We start from the raw sequence: 19,665 nt of genomic DNA on the forward strand, positions 1-19,665 counted from the left end.
TATTGTCAAAGTGAGATTAAAATGTATAAGTAATTTTATATATATATATATATATATATATATATATATATATATATATTCCTAGCATATTAAATGGTTAGGGCACCAAATTAAGAAAAGAAAATTATGGTTTTACTAGCATGAGAGAAATTTAGACATGAGATAATGATAATAAGACAAGTAAATACAAATAAAAAGAGAAAAAAAATAGTATTTATGAATACGGAATAATTGATGTTGGTTTTGGAAGATATGAGAAAAATTATGCTTGACGAAGATATTTTTGGTTTTGAATTAAGGAATTAGGACTAATATATAAATATTGATCCTTAATTGATTTTCTGAATTGTTATTGAGCATTATTATTTTTTTTGATTACAAAGAGGGCCAAGGCCCAAACAAGAGACACTAAGGAGGGAAAAGCCTAGTAGAGGACACCCTACACGCGTCCTCAGCTAAAAAACTAGAGATATAAACAGGAGGCGAATTATAAATCAAAATCTCGGACTCAATAGAACACCCAACGGAAGCAAGAGCGTCAGCACATAAATTTGTTTCTCGAATAGAGTGAGCAATTGCAACACCTTCAACCTTATTCATAAAAACTTTAATCTGATCAAGGATCGCCACGCAACCTATATGCATATAAGCATTATTCTTCTTTTGTAAGCTTGTGTATAAGTACTATATATTTTTGAAAATTTTATTTTATAAATTATGATATAAATTTTTTTTGACACAAAGTTATGATATAAATTAAATATATTTGGATGTTTAATAATATATTTATTTAATATTTTAATATATGGTTCAACCACGATTTAACTGGTTGATCCAATTGAATTTTGACCCGTACATTTTATCGGTTTATTTTCCGACATTATTTTTAAAATATTGGTTAATATATATTTTTTCATAGCATATTAAATGGCTAGGGCACCAAATCAGATTTTTTTTTTAAATAACCATGTATTTAAAAAAATTACGCAAATAACCACGTTTCGGGAAAAACTACGCAAATAACCAGGTTTCAGAATATGTAGACACGAAGGCGCCATCTCAAATGGCGTGATCCCTTTTTTTTACACCTACGCGCCATTTGACATGGCACACTAAGTACAAGAAGCCATGTCATATGGCGCCTCCATTCATCTTTTAGGAGGAGGAGCCATCTCATATGGCTCCTCCTTGTATCTGTCTCATCTATAAATAATACCCCATTTCTCCACCATTCTTCACACTTTCTCACTAAATCTTCTCATTTTCTCCCAAATTTTATCATCATGGCTTCTGACATTTTCACAAGAGATGGGTATGTATTTTTCTCGGTCGTTAAACCGCCGATTAAAATGAAATTTTGGAACATCCATTCCATGGAGCGTCTAAAGAGAGATTTGAAACGCTGGTTAGATGACGACATCCCAACAGGCGAAGAAATTAGAAGAATCCAGAGAAGAAGAACTGCCATATCATTTGCGACTGGAACGTCTCGTACTTGGTTAGAGGAAGTTGAAAGAGACAGAGACGTAATGATGATGATGCACGGTTCTGATGACATTGTTTTGGTGCTTGTTATATCTTAGATAACTTGTCGTGTTGTTGGCGTTTTTTTTGTATCTGTGTATATGTTGTTTTTAAGTCATTGTCATTTAATTTCTAACAATGATCGTGTTGTAACAAATGTTCTTAATGAAAAGAAGACATGTTTAGATCTTAAAAGAAGTGTGCATACGAAATTCAATTCTAAGAACCACTTGCACGATTAGGACAATTTTTTTATTGTGTCCGACTTGGCGACATAAACCACACTTTCTTTCTAGCTTATAGAGCTCGTCCATTTCAGTCGTGATACGCTTGCTTTTGAGACGACCCTTTTTATTTCTCCGCATTTGGTCGTTGTGCCAAACAATTTCCCCCTCGTACGCAGGCCAATAATTCTCTTTTGCTACCACTGCAAAGCCATTGTTTTATACGTGGAGCAAGGTCTCAGACTTGTAAATGGGTGACAGGAGTGCTAATGCATCTAAGTGAGAATGGGCACATGCTGCAATGACATGGGAGCAAGGCATACGAAATGCCTGAAACTTGCCGCAATCGCACCAACGTTCTTCTAGTAGAACCCTATACTCTTGTCTTGGTAGCCCTTCGCCGTGGTCGACTGTCTCTCTGACCATGAAATTATGGTTATGTCGGTCAAACCTTGTAACCGTATGTGTGTTGGCCTTCGCACTTTTTGCCTTGATAAATCTTGTGCAACATTCACTCCACAATTGTCCAGCTCGTAACACAGCGTCCCACCTTTCACCTCTTTGTGCAAACAATGAAGCCATCCTAAAATATGTTGATTTTACCAAAGCGGTTACAGGGAGGTGTCGTATGCCTTTGAAGACACCGTTCATTGATTCAACAAGATTTGTTGTCATGTGTCCCCATCGATGTCCATTGTCGTATGACCTTGTCCACTTCTCCACTGGAATATTATCAATCCAAGTACCTGCATCTGGATTTGACAGTCTGATCTCTCTACGATAATGTTTGAAAGATGGTTGAGTTAATGCATACCCTGCGTTCATAACCAATTTTCGAAGGGCCCTGTCTTTAATTTCTCGCGTGAAATTTTGTACAGTATGTCTAATGCAGAAGACATGCGTAGAAGGGGGGTCATGCCAACCATTAGCCGGGTTATTGTATGCACTAACAATAGAAGCATGTCTATCAGAGATCAAACAGAGACCTTCTTGCGGAGCCACGTGTGTTCTAAGATGTTTGAGAAAAAAAATCCAACCTCCACCGGTCTCTCCCTCGACTAGAGCGAATGCAATTGGGAAGACGTTGCTGTTTCCGTCTTGTGCGACTGCCATCAGTAGGGTGCCTTTGTATTTTCCGTACAACCACGTTCCATCTATTTGAATAATAGGTTTGCAGAATGCAAACCCTCTGATGCAAGGTTGGAAGGCCCAGAATAGGCGACGAAATATTCCATTTCCGCTGACAAGAGTACCATTTGGGGCATACGCGGGCAATGTTTCCATCTCATAAACAGTACCAGGAGCATAAGTGCAGAGTGCATTTAAGTAGCGGGGTAACTCTTTGTATGATTCCTCCCAATTACCGTATACTTGTTCAATCGCCTTGGTTTTTGCTAACCATGCTTTCTTGTACAAGGGCGTATAGATACTTTAGTGATGTAAGAAATTATTGTTCTCACCTTCAACGATGGATCATTGTTGATGAGAGGCAAGATTTCTTGACATATCAGATCGTAACTTAACTTACGATGATCTTGCGAGCGAGAAGAGTTGATGCAAGTGTGAGGTTGAGAAATTTTGCCTATCACCCATGAATCACTTCTCAACCTGTATGAAGCAGTGAGCTTGAACAAACACTCAGTATTGGTACATTTGATTTTGTACCGTTCTGCATTTGTTCGGTCCACTTTAAAATCCACAGAGTGTAACATGTGGAACTTTTTTATTGCTCGCATGCACTCATCCTTCGAACGAAAACTATCTTTCTCTTTTAAAGTTGCATCTGACTGCATGCAGACATTGTGGAATATGTCTGATGAGGGTTCATCATCGGCCATGTCAACGTTCGACATGTGAGACGGCGGTGTGTATACTGAAATTGGAGGTATTACACCTTCAACATCGTCTTCAGAATCATCGTTCACCATGTCATCAAATGCTAACTCTGGATTTTCTTCCTCTTCATCAATTACATCAACCTCAGCTTGTTCTACTTCGATGGGACCAACGACCTGGCTCTCGTTTGGTTGTTGGAGCAGAACATACAAATCAACCGAGTCCTATCCAGAAAATTCATGATTACAAAACATGTTTTGTAAATCTTCATCATCCTTAACCTCCACCAGATAAAATTTTGTTTGATCTCCAAAAAAGACCGGATGTTGATAGAAGATCTGTAAAACTGTACCTCGGGATAGCTTGATCTCCAATCGATTTTTGAAATGTACGAAGTTCGATTTTCGACTTAAACAAAATTGGGTAACTTCAGTGTTTCGAAATAAAAAACCAGATGCATCACATTGGTAAGTCTCACCATTGATGTGTGCATTAATAATATATTGAGGTGCAGAGGCCATCTTGTTGTTTTAGTGTTTGAGAGTTTAAGAGTTATGTCTGAGTACAGAGCTCTTCATTTCATCTGATATATATAGGTGAACAGGAAAAAAAATAAGAATCACGAGCAAGCCATATGAGATGGCGCCATTGTACAAAAAAAAACACTAAGTCGCCATATGAGATGGCGTCTCTTCACCTTTTTGGTCAAGATTCCGAGCTCAGCCTAGTCTTACACACTCTTACACACTCTGCCACCTATTCTTACACATTCTGCGGCCTAGTGTAAATAGCATAGCCTGCACTAAGCCATTTCATATGGCGCCTTAGTGTATTTTGTGGAAGGGAGACGCCATCTCATATGGCTTGCTCGTGACAAGTGCCAAGCATGCATGCAGCTCCACCCACCTCATTAAATTGGCCATGCAAACTATCTCCTATAAATACACTTGTATGATTTTATTTTTCATCATCACTTCTAACAATTTCTACCACACACTCATATAATTTCGATCAAACTTTCCATTATGGCTCTTCTCACTATGGGTGAGAAACACAGAGGCGCAATAGCAAACATTGCCGAATTTGTGAGTTTTACATATTAATTTGTAGATTTTACGTTATCGCATATTTTACACGTTCGTATATTTTACATATTATTATTTTTTTTGTTTAAAATCTCGAAGGATTTCGATGTCGTCGACACGGTTTTCCGTCTCCCGATCCTATTATCATACCATATTTAATACAAGCGGGTTTTGGACATGTGATAAACATTTCAAACACAACCATTGACACGAGGTTCATACTTACTTTTCCCCCTTCCATTAATCAAAAGCCATGTGATTACTTACCTTACCGATATGACTTATGACTGTCATAAGCATGTTAGCCAACATGGGTTTTTCCCTAATAAAAACATAACTAGGCAGTTATTCTTACAATTTCAGTTAGTTCAGTCTAAAACTTTTTAAGTATTTTACAATTTGAATAATCTCATCAACCACATTGAGACATTCAGTCAAAGTCAGATACTACTTTTTAGTGATTCACTTTCACTCTCTTCAATTTTATAGTATGGTGTAAAAAAACCATAGAATAGAAGTTAAAAATGAGGAAAGTTTTTAGTGGCAAAGAACGTGTGAAATGGTAGTATGGGAACTATTCACAATTTTTCTTGTTACTACTACTGTCACGCCGATTAGTGGGGGAAAAAAGACCAAATCTTCAGTAGTGGGTTCTTTCCTATGTGTCTTATATGGACCACAATAAAGGCGATTCAGTATAGTAATTATTTTTTGTAATTCTCATAAAAACAAAATTCCCATAATCAAATAAAATTTATTTTCATTTTGTAATTTAACCCTATAAGGGTAGCAGTAATTTCAATTGGCCCAAATAATTTAAAAATTAAAACCTCACCGACTGTTTGCTGTAAGGCCACATGACTTTGTTCCTTTCTCATCACACACATGTTTTAAGAAACTCCAAAAATCCAAAATTAAATATTAAAAAATAAAAAATTAAATTAAATTTATTACTACTATTAAATGATTTTTAACAATAATATAGTAACTCATACCCAATGAAATAATTTAGTTTATTTTAAAATAAAATAAGTGTGAATTTGTCTCTCTTCCCCTTAATATATAGAGCCTCGACCTCTTCACTTTCCAATCCTGCACTCTTCTCCACTCTCTCTTCTTCACACTGTTTCTCTAAAACTTCGAAATATTCGAAGTTTCAAAGTCTCAGTTTCTTAAACTCTTCGGCATTGCCATTGAGCAAACACATTTGGAATAATACATTTCATTTTCTGTTTTCAATGGAAAAGTTACCGCAACTCTTTTTCATTCTTCCTCTGTTTCTATTTCCCTTTGCCTTTGCTGGCCATGACTACGGCCAAGCTCTGAGTAAGAGCATTATGTTCTTCGAGGCTCAGAGATCTGGTTACCTTCCTCATAACCAGAGAGTTTCATGGAGATCTCATTCCGGTCTTCAAGACGGTAAAGTGAGCGGCGTAGATCTAGTCGGCGGTTACTATGACGCCGGCGATAATGTGAAATTTGGGTTACCTATGGCTTTTACTGTGACAATGATGTCGTGGAGTATCATTGAGTATGGTAAACAAATGGCGAGTAGTGGTGAACTTGGTCATGCCATGGAGGCTGTGAAATGGGGGACTGATTATTTCATTAAGGCTCATCCTGAACCTAATGTTCTGTATGGAGAGGTATTTTTTTTCCTACTCTTCTTTTTCAGAATGGAATATGATTTAATAATATTGATAGGTTATGGCTTTTTTTTTACATAGAGTCGAAGTTGAATTTGGATGTTATGTTATATATTAATTGATTGGGGCATTTTGACAAACAGGTAGGGGACGGAAACACTGACCACAAGTGTTGGCAGCGACCAGAGGATATGACTACTGACCGTCACGCTTACAAGATTGATCCGAGCAATCCCGGGTCGGATCTCGCCGGAGAAACCGCCGCGGCTATGGCAGCAGCTTCCATAGTCTTCCGACGTTCTAACCCTGCGTATTCTCATGAACTACTCAGTCATGCTTATGAGGTTTCACTTTCACACCATTAAACACTCTTAATCACTCTTAATTAATTAATTATTATTACTATATTATTTTTATATTTTTTTATGGTTAAAAACGAAAAGGGTAAAATAGGAAGATTAAAGAGAGTAGATAAATAAAAGTTGAAGCATGTGCATGGGTTGTTTTTTTTTACTCTTATCGGCAAATATTGGTGAAACGGTTGAATATGAAACTAATAGGCAGTTAGCAGTACTACACTTTTATTTATGATTCTTTTGTTAGAGATTTTATTGCTACCAAATTGTGCCGCATGGGTCGGTAGAGAAACATTTATTGATTTAATAAATATTTAGTAGCCAAACATAAAATTAAAAATATAACTTTTTTGTTTTTTAATAAAATAATATAGTGACTGAAATAGTTTGAACTCAGAAATATGTATGTGATGATTTTGCACAACAAGACATATTATCTTTTGTTTTATTGTTTTAGTAGATGAGATACAACTACAAGTGATCCACATATTTACTAACTTTTTTTCATTAAAATGAAATTTAATAAAGTAAATATTTTTATGGACCCATAAAGAATACGTTTTGTGCTACACTTGGAATTTTGTATCCCACTTTTTCTTTTGTCTTCGTCACTCTTACTTTATTAAGCAAGAGTTCACTCAATTTAGGTTTTTTCTCAAAACAACTAAACAAGTGTGAAAGAGTGAAATCCATATTTAACCATTTTTATTTATGTTGGTCACTATAATAATAAATAATAGTAATAATAATAAAGCTGTGGTCCAAAAAAATATTGGAATCTACTAGTATTTAATTAAAAAAACCCGGTTCGGTTTTTTATGAGTAATGAAAGGGCAATTTTTGTGTTGGTAAACGCATTTGACCGTACATATTGAAATTTGTGCGGAATTAGATCCCAACCTTCTGAACGAAGAGATTCACATCACAAAAAAACGAAACTTCGTTATTACACGACTTTGTCATTTCACGAGGACACACTGTCGGTGCTACAGAACCTTCTTTTGGTTCGAAATTTAACATTTACTAACACATGTGGGTTGTTCCGCAACCATCAATTTGTTTGGTTTTTTGTTGCTTGCTAGAACCATCACATTAACATTGGACCTATTTTTTCGCTGTCATGTGCTTCTACTGTTTCTGTTTTCTGTCACTGTTTTTGATAGGTGAAGACACATGTTGCATTTAATATTTCATTTATTGTATAGTTAGAATCTAGGTTGAGTTGTTAAGAACGAAGTTTCAAAGATGTTTCTGAAATTCTATTTTACTGTTGTTCTAGATCTGAATCTGGTTTCATCAGTTTTTAGGTATTTTAGTTGAAACCTAATAAATGAGCATACCGAATAGTGAATACCTTAAGTACCAATAACTACGTGGATAACTTATAATTGATGATCGATAACTTATTGTTGATAATGGACTATTCTATTTCCATATGGAATCACTAAACTAATTTGTATCTGGTTTTGATAAATTGCAGTTGTTTGATTTTGCGGATAAATACCGAGGCAAATATGACAGCAGCATCACAGTTGCGCAGAAGTACTATAGATCTATCAGTGGCTATAATGTAAGATTTTCTGGTTCAATTCAATTGTGGATCAATATAAAAAACATTACATTTGAAAATTTGAAAAGTGTATTCATGATTGAATGTTGGTAATTGTATGCGCAGGATGAATTGCTTTGGGCTGCTGCATGGTTGTATCAAGCATCTAACAACCAATATTACTTGGATTACCTCGGTAGAAATGGTGATGCCATGGGTGGAACTGGTTGGCAGATGACTGAATTTAGTTGGGATGTGAAGTATCCTGGTGTTCAGACTTTGGTTGCCAAGGTAACATCAATTTTTTATTGTATAGATATACTGGAATGAGTTATGATTGTATGAGTTTATCATCAAACATATGTGGCTAATCGGTTTTCTACTGTTTTCTTAATGTGTAGTTTCTATTGCAAGGAAAAGCTGGCATTCATACACCGGTGTTTGAAAAATATCTTGAAAAGTCTGAGTATTTCATGTGTTCATGCATGGGAAGGGGTACTCACAATGTTCAAAGGACACCCGGTGGCCTAATATACCGCCAGAGATGGAACAACTTGCAGTTCGCCACAAGTTCCTCCTTTTTAGCTACAGTTTATTCTGACTACCTCGCTTCGTCTGCTAGGGACTTGAAATGTGCTTCTGGCTATGTCGCTCCTTCTCAGCTTCTCTCATTCGCAAAGTCTCAGGTGGATTACATTCTTGGGGACAACCCGAGGGCTACCAGTTACATGGTTGGATATGGAAACAATTTCCCTCAAAGAGTTCACCACAGAGGTTCATCCATTGTTTCAATCAAGGCTAACCCTTCATTTGTCAGCTGTATGGGAGGTTATGATACTTGGTTTAGCAGCAAAAGGAGCAACACCAATATACTAACCGGTGCTATTGTTGGTGGACCTGATGCATACGATGACTTTGCTGATGAAAGAAAGAACTATGAACAAACAGAACCAGCAACCTACAACAATGCTCCTCTTATAGGTGTTCTTGCTCGGCTCGGTGGCGGTCATGGTGGTTATAACCAGCTCCTTCCAGGTATTGTCATCATTATTTGCCTCACTCTTACCATAAACAAATTTTCTGGTGATAGTAAAAGTAATCGCTGTGTTTTTCTTCCTCGCAGTTGTTGTTACAGCTCCTAAGCCTATTGTTACCAGGCAACATTCATTCACCAAACCCAGGATAACTCCATCCCCAGGTACTGCTTTTAGCCTATGATTTGTGTAACTATCTGATAAATACTTACGTTTTTCAAAGTCTAATTGATGAACTTCACTTTTTTCAGCTTCATGGTCAGGTCCAATTTCCGTTGAACAGAAAATGACACACTCATGGGTTGCAAATGGAATAACTTACTATAGATATTCAACAACTGTGACTAACAAATCAAACAAGAATCTCAAGTCTCTCAATCTTTCAATATCCAAGCTTTACGGTCCAATCTGGGGACTAACAAAGTCTGGTAATTCATACACATTCCCAGCATGGATTAACACATTATCAGCCGGTAAAAGCCTTGAATTTGTCTACATCCATTCTACCTCTCCAGCAGATGTCTCAGTCGCGAACTACTTGTTGGCCTGAGGATAATCTATTTGGCTTAAAAAGTCAGACGCAAACACGGACGGTTTATTGCTTTCTTGTGTAATATGAAATGTGCAGTGAGGCGAGGAGAGGTTCTTCTGATTCTCCTTTTTCATTTTGGTGTCAAATTTTCTTTTACTCTTGTGTATTTTGCATTTCGTTAGGATAGATCAAAATAGATAGATTATATAAGATGGAAGGAGCGGAATAGAAAGGAGTGAAGAGACCGAAAATGAGTGCTCATCCTCTTTCTAACCGCTTTACAACTTATATACAGTGAGTAATACAAGACAGACAGACAGCGAGACAAAGTTTCGGTTGAGAAGTTCAGAATATAAATGAACTTCTCAACATGTTAGAGAAGAGTCATCACTTGTATTTTTTCTATGTGTGATGTTACATTGTAAGCTTTGCAGCATTCGTACTCCATATATAATAGTTTGTGCTATAGTATTATAATTTTATGCTGTGCAATGCTAGTTTTGGTTATTTCAAGTATATTTCAAAGATTTCATTTTACAACTAAAGATGAAGGACATTTCTGAAAATCATGAACTTGAGAACATAGACAAGGACATATAACTTTCATCAACATGGTATGGCACACAAACATACAAAAATGATTTGATGACATGCGTATTCCTAGGCAACTGCCCGTTCTTGTAACGGGCAACATTTTACCATCACTCGTGGCGGGCTTCAACATTGAAAGGATTGAAAAGTAGGAGTACTAGTATACTTTTTGTGTGGTGTTTGAAACAAGAATAAATCTAGTTATTCAATCTTACAAATATTTATTGAGGTGCATTATTGGATTCATCAGATAGTTAGGATAAGAAGATAGATGCACACATTTCTTAAACCAATGAAAATCCAGTCGCAATAAGGAGTAATATCTAGTTTACTCTTTTCAAATCAAGGGTATAGTAATCTTGAAAAATGTAGAACGTGATCCATAACTTTTTTGACAAGTAATACATTTTATTTCTCATAATTCACTTTTTTGCTGTCAACTTAAATTTAAGTAGATAAATTAAAATAGGAAAATGCTTTTCGTTTTGACGGGCAAACAACAACAAGCGTAGGAGCGTTGTTAGTTTTTTTTAAGACAAGAAATCATTTATCTTGTATATTATAGATTGTTAGAATTAATTTCAATTATTGGAGATAATTTGAATCAATTTTGATGAATAAGAATTGATCTTTTTGATTGATTACGTCTCTCGTTTTTCACTCTTCATTTGAGTGATTCAACCACACCTTAGTTGCAAGATGATTGTGCTATGCAAAGATAATGAGAGAAGATAATTGAGAGAAAGAAGAAAGAAAAGAGAGAAAGATGAAAGTTAGGGTTGAGAGAGAGAGAAAGAAGATACGTAGGCTCTGAGTCTCCCTAAGGAGATACGTAGGCACCTGGTAACAAGGCGAGTCTCCCCCTTACAATTTCAATTCACCTTCAAATCTCAATTTTCGCCCTATTCATTTTCTTAGCTATTAAATCTAAATTTTAGCCATAAAACCTTTGCCTTAACATAAAACCTTAGGAAAGGGTTGAGGGTGCCTAACACCTTCCCTCGACCTGATTATAATAACTTACCCCGATCTCTTAACTGCGTAGGGTTTCCTATTCGCCCTTCAGAATAGGTGGCGACTCTAAAAGCTAAATTTTTAGGGCAGGTTGCTACAGCTGGCGACTCTGCTGGGGACAACACTATAGGTTAATTATTATGCTCCTAAGGTTTGAGAGGGTTTATGTTTGTGGTTTGTGGTTTAGGTTTTTTGGCGCATTTTAGGGTTTGACAAATTTGCCATTTTTAGGGTTTGGGGGAAGGTTTATCTTTTTAATAAATATTTAATTCTTTATTTATTTATTGTTTTTATTTTCATTAAATGTTTATTTGCCATATTTGCATAAAATGCTTAATTGTTATAATTTGCACCGTTGGGTTTTTATGTGATTGCTGTTAAGCCTAAGCGTGGGAATTATAATTAAGACCAGAGGGGAACTACATCGCCTACGAGTCTTGTTATAATTCCACTCAGAGTGGGTTAAATATTCAGAAAGGTTTGATACGAGGCTCGACCTTGTTGAGGGCTGGACTGGGTATTTAGCTGATCTCTCTGGGAACCAACCCCTAAAATTCGAACCTCATGGACCAATGAGTTGTTCCAAAATCCAAAGAGACAAAAAGTCTCGGCGGCTACGAACGATCCCATGAGACCTTCTAGAACATTCCCATGGGAAGGGTAGGCTCCCGAGCCGTTACGTCGAACCTATGAACCTAGGGCCTATGTGATTATATGCTGAATATGTGCTTATTATTATTATTATATGGTATTTTTTTTTTGTATAACTATTTGCATGCATTATACATCATATGCATATTTTTTTATCATGTCTTATCCACAGGTAAAAAAAAGAAAAGAAAAAAGAAGAATAAAAAATAATAATAATTCTTTTTGGTGAAAATTCAGGAAAAATGAATGCTAAGAAGTCTATTGTCCACCTTACCGTCTCAGTGCCTGATATCAAGATGTCATCAACTGCTTTGAACATGATTTACCAAAACATAATCATGTTCATCACAGCGGAATAAGAAAACATCGCCAATACAACCAATGGAAATATAATCCAACACCAAATAAAATAGAGTAATCTCATAAAACTCTAAAACTATCGTTCCCCAGTGTTACAAGATCAGAGCATGACCTACACGACCCAAAATAAAGAATAAACTCTACGAGTCATCCTCACCGAGTACTAATGCCGCTACTCCTCAATCTGAAAAATGTCAACAAGTCAGGCTGAGTCTCATTCACAATTAATCAATGTTATGCGTTCATAAGCAATAAAACATCATAATATATTATTCACCCAATTTGTCATATATTTAGATTCCAATCACCACTCATCAACCACAATAAACACACGACAAACATAACACTGAAATCATTTCAACCATGTTATGACATCAATGCATATGACCAACTGACACTATGCATGTGGTACCAATAAACCGTGGAACTAATCCACCTGACTGATCTAGACCTCCTCGAGATACGACCCAACCGACACAAATTTCCCACAATGGGAATTATGTCCACCATTGATCCAAATCATCACCGGGATCCATCACCAATGCATATGAATGAATGCACACATATAACATACTTAAAACATCACCGATCCGATGCACCACATCGTCTCACCATAACTCACCATTTTCATCACCGACAAAGTATGTACATGTTTGCACAATAATTCAATCATTTACAAATTCATCACGATAACCATAACAATAACCACCATCCATCTATCATTACACCGAAACATTGTCATATTCACTCAATCACACATATGCACAATATTTCATTTCACAAAGCAATTAAATCAATTTTAAAAATAAGTCGGACCACCGCCCATCTCACCAATTCATCATATAAAATATTTAATTTGCTTTACAACTCCCAAAAAGAAACTAACAAAGGATACACGAATCAAAAGATACGCTATTTCAAAGTTGCAATGATTTTCTGCACTACAGCGTCCGCTTAGCGACCACTAGCACGCTTATCGGGTAGAAATTCAACAACCCCGCTTCAAGCGAAGCATCACAGAGGCGAACCATGTTGGGACCTCCGCTTAGCGGACTGGCTCCGCTTAGCGAGCCTCTTTAATTTTTCTGAAAACAATCATCATCCGCTTAGCGAGCCTAGCTCCGCTTAACGGACGTGCGATTCTGCAGATTCTCAGGTCTGTGACAGACTTGCAATTTCACACATCCTCAATCCAAAATCGATTCCAAACACCAATTAAAGACATATAATCATCAATTACCATGTCATACATCAATACAACACATTATTAACCAACAATTCATGAAATTTCATCAATTATAACAATCCTAAACCTAACAATTCCAATCCCAATATACCCAATTGAATCGAATCATATACCAATCTATTCTATTGCCCATAATCACATAATAGAAATTAACCGGAAGAGTCCCCCTTACCTTAGCCAAGAATCTGGACTTTCCCCGTCTTCTCCATCAAACCCGTAAGCCCTTTTTCCTCAAATTCAGCAAGAATCTCCAATCTTGAAACTCGCTTATCTCCATCATCAAGAACTTCCCTGACACGAATTAATATATCAAATCGAAGGAAATTTCGTGTATAATTCGAATCTTCAAGAATTACCTGATTTGGAGCTACGAGGAGAAAGTTATAACTCATTTTGTGAGGGCTGCACCATGAGTACGAAAATGGGTTTTGTCCATGAGTTCTTCTTCTCTCCCTCTTAGGTTTTCCTCCTCTATTTCTCAATTTCCTCTTATCTCCTTGTTTTATAAAAACATAACATAATTTAGTAATGGGCTCAACAACTTAACACCCCCTCATTACTAAATACCACACTTGGCCCAAAGACCAAAATTCCATTATTCTTCCAGTTAGTTTAACGAAAATACTAAATAATTCCAAATAATAATTTAATTTCCGATTAAATTAAAATTAGAAAATATGGGGTGTTACATACATTAATTGGACTCAGCATGATGACATCGTCTGGATGACATACGGTAGTCACCAGGATAGAATTCCATTCGACCACATTTCCTTATATTCCAGATGGTTGGCATGTGTGTCTAATATCATGTGCAGGTATTTGCCCGAGCGGTGCATGCAGTGGTTTGGGTACGTCCACATCATTTAGAGGTCGCCCTCCAGGTTGCTCCTATCATTGTTGTCTATAGATAGCTGAATGACATTCTAACAAATTTTGAGAGTCGTCTGGTACTGGAGGAGTATCAGAGTCTGGAAGCGAGATCTGAGTGGCATTATGCGGAGGGTTACACGACATAGTTTTATTCTGTGTCACACTCATATATGACACTAGACGGTCCTGGACGTCCACCCAGGCCTGCTCATGAGGAGATTTTGGAGAATGAGCAGGCCAAGGATGATCATGACATTGATGACCTGCCGATTTGTCAGAACATTATGTGGATGACAAAAGAGGGCATCGAGTTTGAGTTGTTTGAGAGAGGTGGAGATGAAGCGGTTGAGCTAGCACGTTTCATTCTTGTCGAGGCAAGGAATGCTTTGGGTTACCGTAGGCAGAGGATGAGCCAAAGTGTTAGGATTAGACATACTCAGTAGAATATGATTTTGATTGTATTTTATTTATTTTTCATCGTCTTGTAGAACAATTATTGTACTGTTATAATCTTTTTAATATTCGTTTCTATAACATTGAGTTTTATTCACGCATTACTCAGCTCTACAATTTTTTTCGTTTTTATTAATTGTTAAAATAAATAACGGCAATGCTACTCGAATTAAGCTTAGTTTGGATTAAAAACGTCACAATGTTATTAAATTGGTTCTGGAAAAAGACATAGATAAAAATTCGAAGATGCATATCCGAATTTACTAAACAATAGTTTGGATATACATCTCTAAACTTATTTCTTAAGAAATTGGGTGACAATTTGATTTAGTATAGATAAGAAATAACTTTGAAATGCATCTGCGAATTTACCCTATGAATATATTCAAAGATGCATCTCCGAACTAAATTTTATCAAAAATTATTATTTATTGTGTTCGGACTTCGGAGATTGTATCTCCAAATTTACTCAACAAACATTTTTTGATTTTTAGAAATGCGCCTCATATAACAAAGTAGGAAGAGAAATTGCCTTGAAGCAAAACCTGGGGCAGGCAACCTAACACCATCTTAAACAAAAGAAAGCCCATGACGAGGCCCATGTTGAGATGTCTGTCTGTGTTTCCTTTCCTTCAACAGACAAGAACGAACCTTCGTCCTGAATGAACAATCCCAAGATCCATTCCACCACCAAACCAAACTCACCTTCTTCATTTCATTCCACAAATCACAACACTACTCACACAGAACCATGAACAACGAAACCGAATTAGTTCAACTTTGCTTAAACGCAGCTTGCATAACCAGTCAAACCGTTGACAAATGGCGCTTACAGCGACGCTCTCTCGATCGCCTACCTTCTCATCTTGCCGACGCTCTCCTCCGCTGCCTCATCACTCGCCGTCTCCTCCACCCCTCCCTCCTCGAGTAACTCACTTTCAATTCAATTTATTTCTTCAATTTTCATAACTATAATAATAATAATGTTAATGATGATTTTTCTGGTTCTGGTTAGGGTTTTCAAACACAGTGCGGAAGAGATTGATTTGAGAGGCGATAACTCTGTTGATGCAGAATGGATGGCTTATTTGGGAGCGTTTCGCCATTTGCGCTATTTGAATATTGCTGAATGTCACCGAATTAATTCTTCAGCTCTTTGGCCTACTGCAGGTACATTACCTACCATGAAAAGAGTTGAATCTATTCTTGCGGTTATGTTTGACTCATTTTGATTTGTATGTTTTGTGTGTGGTGATTGATGATTTTGTCTTAATTGGTTTTAGGAATGAATAGTCTTAAAGAGTTGGATCTATCTAGATGCTCCAAAGTTAATGATGCTGGAATTAATCATATACTTTCTATTCCTAATTTGGAAAAGTTGCACATTTCGAAAACTGGTGTTACTGCCAAAGGAATCAAGCTTCTTGCTTCTCTTAAAAAATTGTCGCTTCTTGATTTGGGTGGTTTGCCCGTGGATGATGCAGCTTTAGCTTCGCTGCAGGTATTTCTTTTTAGGTTGATGTTAGTATACTTGTTGATAAATGAAAGTACTCAGTACTCACTTGGAAACTTTTGTGCTAGACTTATCCGCCATCAGTTTTTGGTTAAATTAATAGTATGCTTGTCAGTAAATGAAAGTGCATTCCACTTGATTTGTGAAGGTAAATTTTTTTTGAAATTTGTCATGCAAGATGAACAATTCAACGGGTAGACAGGATAAACTCAACTTCTGCATAAAGTCATTAGATGGTGTAATTGCATCATCTTTCATTCCAGTGTAAATAGATGTTTACCCTTTTTTCTACTGGGTTTATGCTTTAGTATACCTATAGTGAGGTGTTGTTCACTGCACCGTTGATTTTCATATAGATTGATTTAAACTCAAAAGAATATGTGTTGGTAAAATAGTTGTTTATTGCTTTCTTGTGTTACCGGTTAGTCAGAAACTCATATGGGTTTGGTTTAGCACGATTTTCCAATTTATTGGACTGCAGTTGTGTGCTTATGCAGCAATTTGTATCACAGCTTGATCAAACAAGTTGAGACACACATTTCTTGGAACACTAGCCCAATTTCACTGTTAGACCTCATTTTAGTTTGGTGACCTTTGTGCTTTGTTTCCAGAGTGTGTTTGTATTGTTGATTACTTGGGTAATTTTTGTCCCATACAAGTCTTTGTTGCCAGTTTTCAAGTTGTAGTAACATGAACATCTTGTCCTTCTCTCATGTGAAACACATGTTCTAGGTACTGGAAAATCTACAACACATTGAACTCTGGGGTAGTAAAGTATCAAATGAAGGCGCTGCCCTTCTTAATAACTTTCCCAAGTTAACCCATCTAAATCTTGATTGGACCAGTGTCACAAAATTGCCTAATTTATCAGCTCTTGAATGCCTCAACATGAGTAATTGTACTATTGACTCTATTCTCAAAGATGATAAATCTCCTTTGACAAAGCTTATTTTCTCCGGGTCTAAATTCCTGAATGAAGCTGAAACCCTATTGTATGCAAATATAAGTTTCTTGTCCTTTCTGGACTTGGCCCATACCGGCCTTGACAAATTCTTCTTCTTAAGTAAACTGAAAGTAATAGAACATCTCAATCTCAGCTCATGTATGATGGATGATGATTCAGTTGAGATTGTTGCATGTATTGGTGGAAAGTTGAAAAGTCTGAATCTGAGTGGAACTTGTGTTAGCTCGGCTGGATTAGGGGTTTTAGCTGGACATGTTCCCAATCTTGAAATTCTGTCGCTATCTCAAACATCAGTGGATGATACTGCCTTCTCATTTATCAGCATGATGCCTTCATTGAAGGATGTTGATCTGAGCAGTACAAACATCAAAGGTATTTGTTTACTGCATAGTTGTTACTGTTGAGATTAAATCATACTATTCTGCAGCCATTAAATGAGTTTTTTTTTTTAAACCACTGAACAACTACTCCTCACTAGGAAACTTTTGTCCGGTTTATCTTCAAATTGTTGTTTTCTTGTTTACGCGTTGTTCAAAATGTCTAAATACTGATTTCTTCAACTTCATCTCTCAGTCTTGTCTGGTTTATCTTCAGGATTTTTGAACCAGGGAGAGACTGACTCGGACTCTCTCTCTCTTACGACCATACAAAATCTTGAACAATTAGAAAGGCTGAATTTGGAGCACACTCAAGTCATCAATGAAGCTTTATTCCCTTTATCAAGCTTCCAAGCGCTGCGATATTTATCTCTTAAAAGTCCTTCACTTGCAGACATCTCACTTTACCATCTATCATCAGTTCCTAAATTGACAAAGCTAAGTATCTGCGATGCAGTTTTGACCAATTATGCTCTTGAAAAGTTTAAGGTTCCTGAAACTCTCAAACTGATGGACCTCAGAGGTTGTTGGCTCTTAACAAAAGAAGCTATCTTATCATTCTGTAGAAATCATCCACAAATTGAAGTAAGGCATGAACTTGTTACGGTACTTCCCTTTGAAGAAATTGGACGTCATAATCATTCATCTCCATCTCGATTAACTTCAAGGACTATGCAAGCAACTAAGAAGAAAGAACAAACGTCCTTATCTCCATCTTTTGTAGGTAATTCCCATTACGTTCCAAATCTTCTGGTTGCCATTTTATCTTATGATGCATATAATTTCAATTTTGTTTATTTATTTTGGTGTAGATCAAAGGATGAAATATAGCAGAGATGAGTTACTTGCATTTCAGTTTATGTCTTTGCCTCTTGCATCCAGTAGTGAGAGGGACAACTCAATACTTGAGAAGCAATTGGATTCAATGTAGCAATCTCTTTCCATATAAGTATTTTTTGTTCATTGCATTCATATTTCGTTGCATATTCCAATATTCTGGTGTCTTAATATTTTACTATTTTACTCTGATTGTTTTTATCATTTATGCTGGACTCATGCATTTGATGTAGTTCAATGGATCTTTAGTGATTTTTTTCACCAAAATTTAGGCACAACTCGTCTGCATGAGGTGAAATCCGGCATTTCATTAGGAGTTGCAGAATGGGATTGATATTCCAGGCAGTGATGAATCGCAGAGCATCTGATCGGCCGACTCAAATTTATTTATGCTTTTTAACTTTGGCTGTGCAGTTGAAATGTAAGTCATCTTTGATTGGGTGCTCCACAATGTGTAACTGCATAATTTCTTAAATATGGAAATCCAAATCTTGCCTGCAGAAAGGCATTTTTGCTTGTACACCAATTTTCTCCTCATAATCCTCCAATGAGTAGAAAGAAATAAATGAAACTGGGAAAAAATAAGTTTAACAACTTTGGTCATAATCCTTCAAAGTATTTGAATAATGAAATTGAAATTAAAAAAAAAAAAAGAATAAGCTAACATGTGACCTAAGGGCACAAGTTCACAAGTTAATAAGTTATTTATAGAAATATTTTTTTGAAATTACATTTATTTTTAATTATAGTATCCTTAATATGTGCCATAAAGTCACACGTTAGCATGACTATTTAACTAATTACAAAACAAAAATATATGCTGTTACCTACTAATATGCCATGCTCAAATATTTGTATCTAAATCATAAGATAACTATAATTTATAGATGTTGAAGAATAAAACTAACAAGCAACTAGTAACATTTTGACCATATCTAAATGAGTCCAAAAATATAAATGAGTCCAAGAGTCTAGAGATGTAAATGAATATTTGTGGTGT

General features: G+C 36.3%; 3 protein-coding genes across 4 annotated transcripts; 2 read left to right on the forward strand and 1 right to left on the reverse strand.

Annotated features, from left to right (window-relative positions):
* Positions 1 to 1,967: 1,967 nt before the first annotated feature.
* Positions 1,968 to 4,981, reverse strand: LOC131605945 (uncharacterized). The gene is made up of 3 exons (XM_058878233.1): positions 4,937 to 4,981; positions 3,209 to 3,808; positions 1,968 to 3,155 (listed from the first exon to the last, which is right to left on the reverse strand). The coding sequence occupies exons 1-3, from the start codon at positions 4,979 to 4,981 to the stop codon at positions 1,968 to 1,970; spliced, it is 1,833 nt and encodes a 610-aa protein (XP_058734216.1).
* A 768-nt stretch (positions 4,982 to 5,749) lies between these two features.
* Positions 5,750 to 10,263, forward strand: LOC131603708 (endoglucanase 6). Its single transcript, XM_058876124.1, has 7 exons — positions 5,750 to 6,315; positions 6,459 to 6,659; positions 8,152 to 8,241; positions 8,347 to 8,511; positions 8,622 to 9,255; positions 9,344 to 9,418; positions 9,506 to 10,263. Exons 1-7 carry the CDS (start codon positions 5,908 to 5,910, stop codon positions 9,802 to 9,804), a joined length of 1,872 nt encoding a protein of 623 aa, XP_058732107.1. The 5' UTR covers positions 5,750 to 5,907; the 3' UTR covers positions 9,805 to 10,263.
* A 5,263-nt stretch (positions 10,264 to 15,526) lies between these two features.
* LOC131603710 (uncharacterized) lies at positions 15,527 to 19,185 on the forward strand. 2 transcript variants are annotated; one of them, XM_058876125.1, is made up of 7 exons: positions 15,527 to 15,901; positions 15,990 to 16,144; positions 16,258 to 16,475; positions 17,220 to 17,823; positions 18,025 to 18,552; positions 18,641 to 18,755; positions 18,938 to 19,185. In XM_058876125.1, the coding sequence occupies exons 1-7, from the start codon at positions 15,726 to 15,728 to the stop codon at positions 18,954 to 18,956; spliced, it is 1,815 nt and encodes a 604-aa protein (XP_058732108.1). In that variant the 5' UTR covers positions 15,527 to 15,725; the 3' UTR covers positions 18,957 to 19,185. The 2 variants fall into 2 exon arrangements, with proteins under 2 accessions (XP_058732108.1, XP_058732109.1); XM_058876126.1 differs by having other exon boundaries at positions 15,531 to 15,901; positions 18,046 to 18,552.
* The last annotated feature ends 480 nt before the right edge of the window (positions 19,186 to 19,665 follow it).

The sequence above is a fragment of the Vicia villosa genome, linkage group LG5 (genome assembly GCF_029867415.1).
Source record: "Vicia villosa cultivar HV-30 ecotype Madison, WI linkage group LG5, Vvil1.0, whole genome shotgun sequence".
Lineage (NCBI taxonomy): Eukaryota > Viridiplantae > Streptophyta > Magnoliopsida > Fabales > Fabaceae > Vicia > Vicia villosa.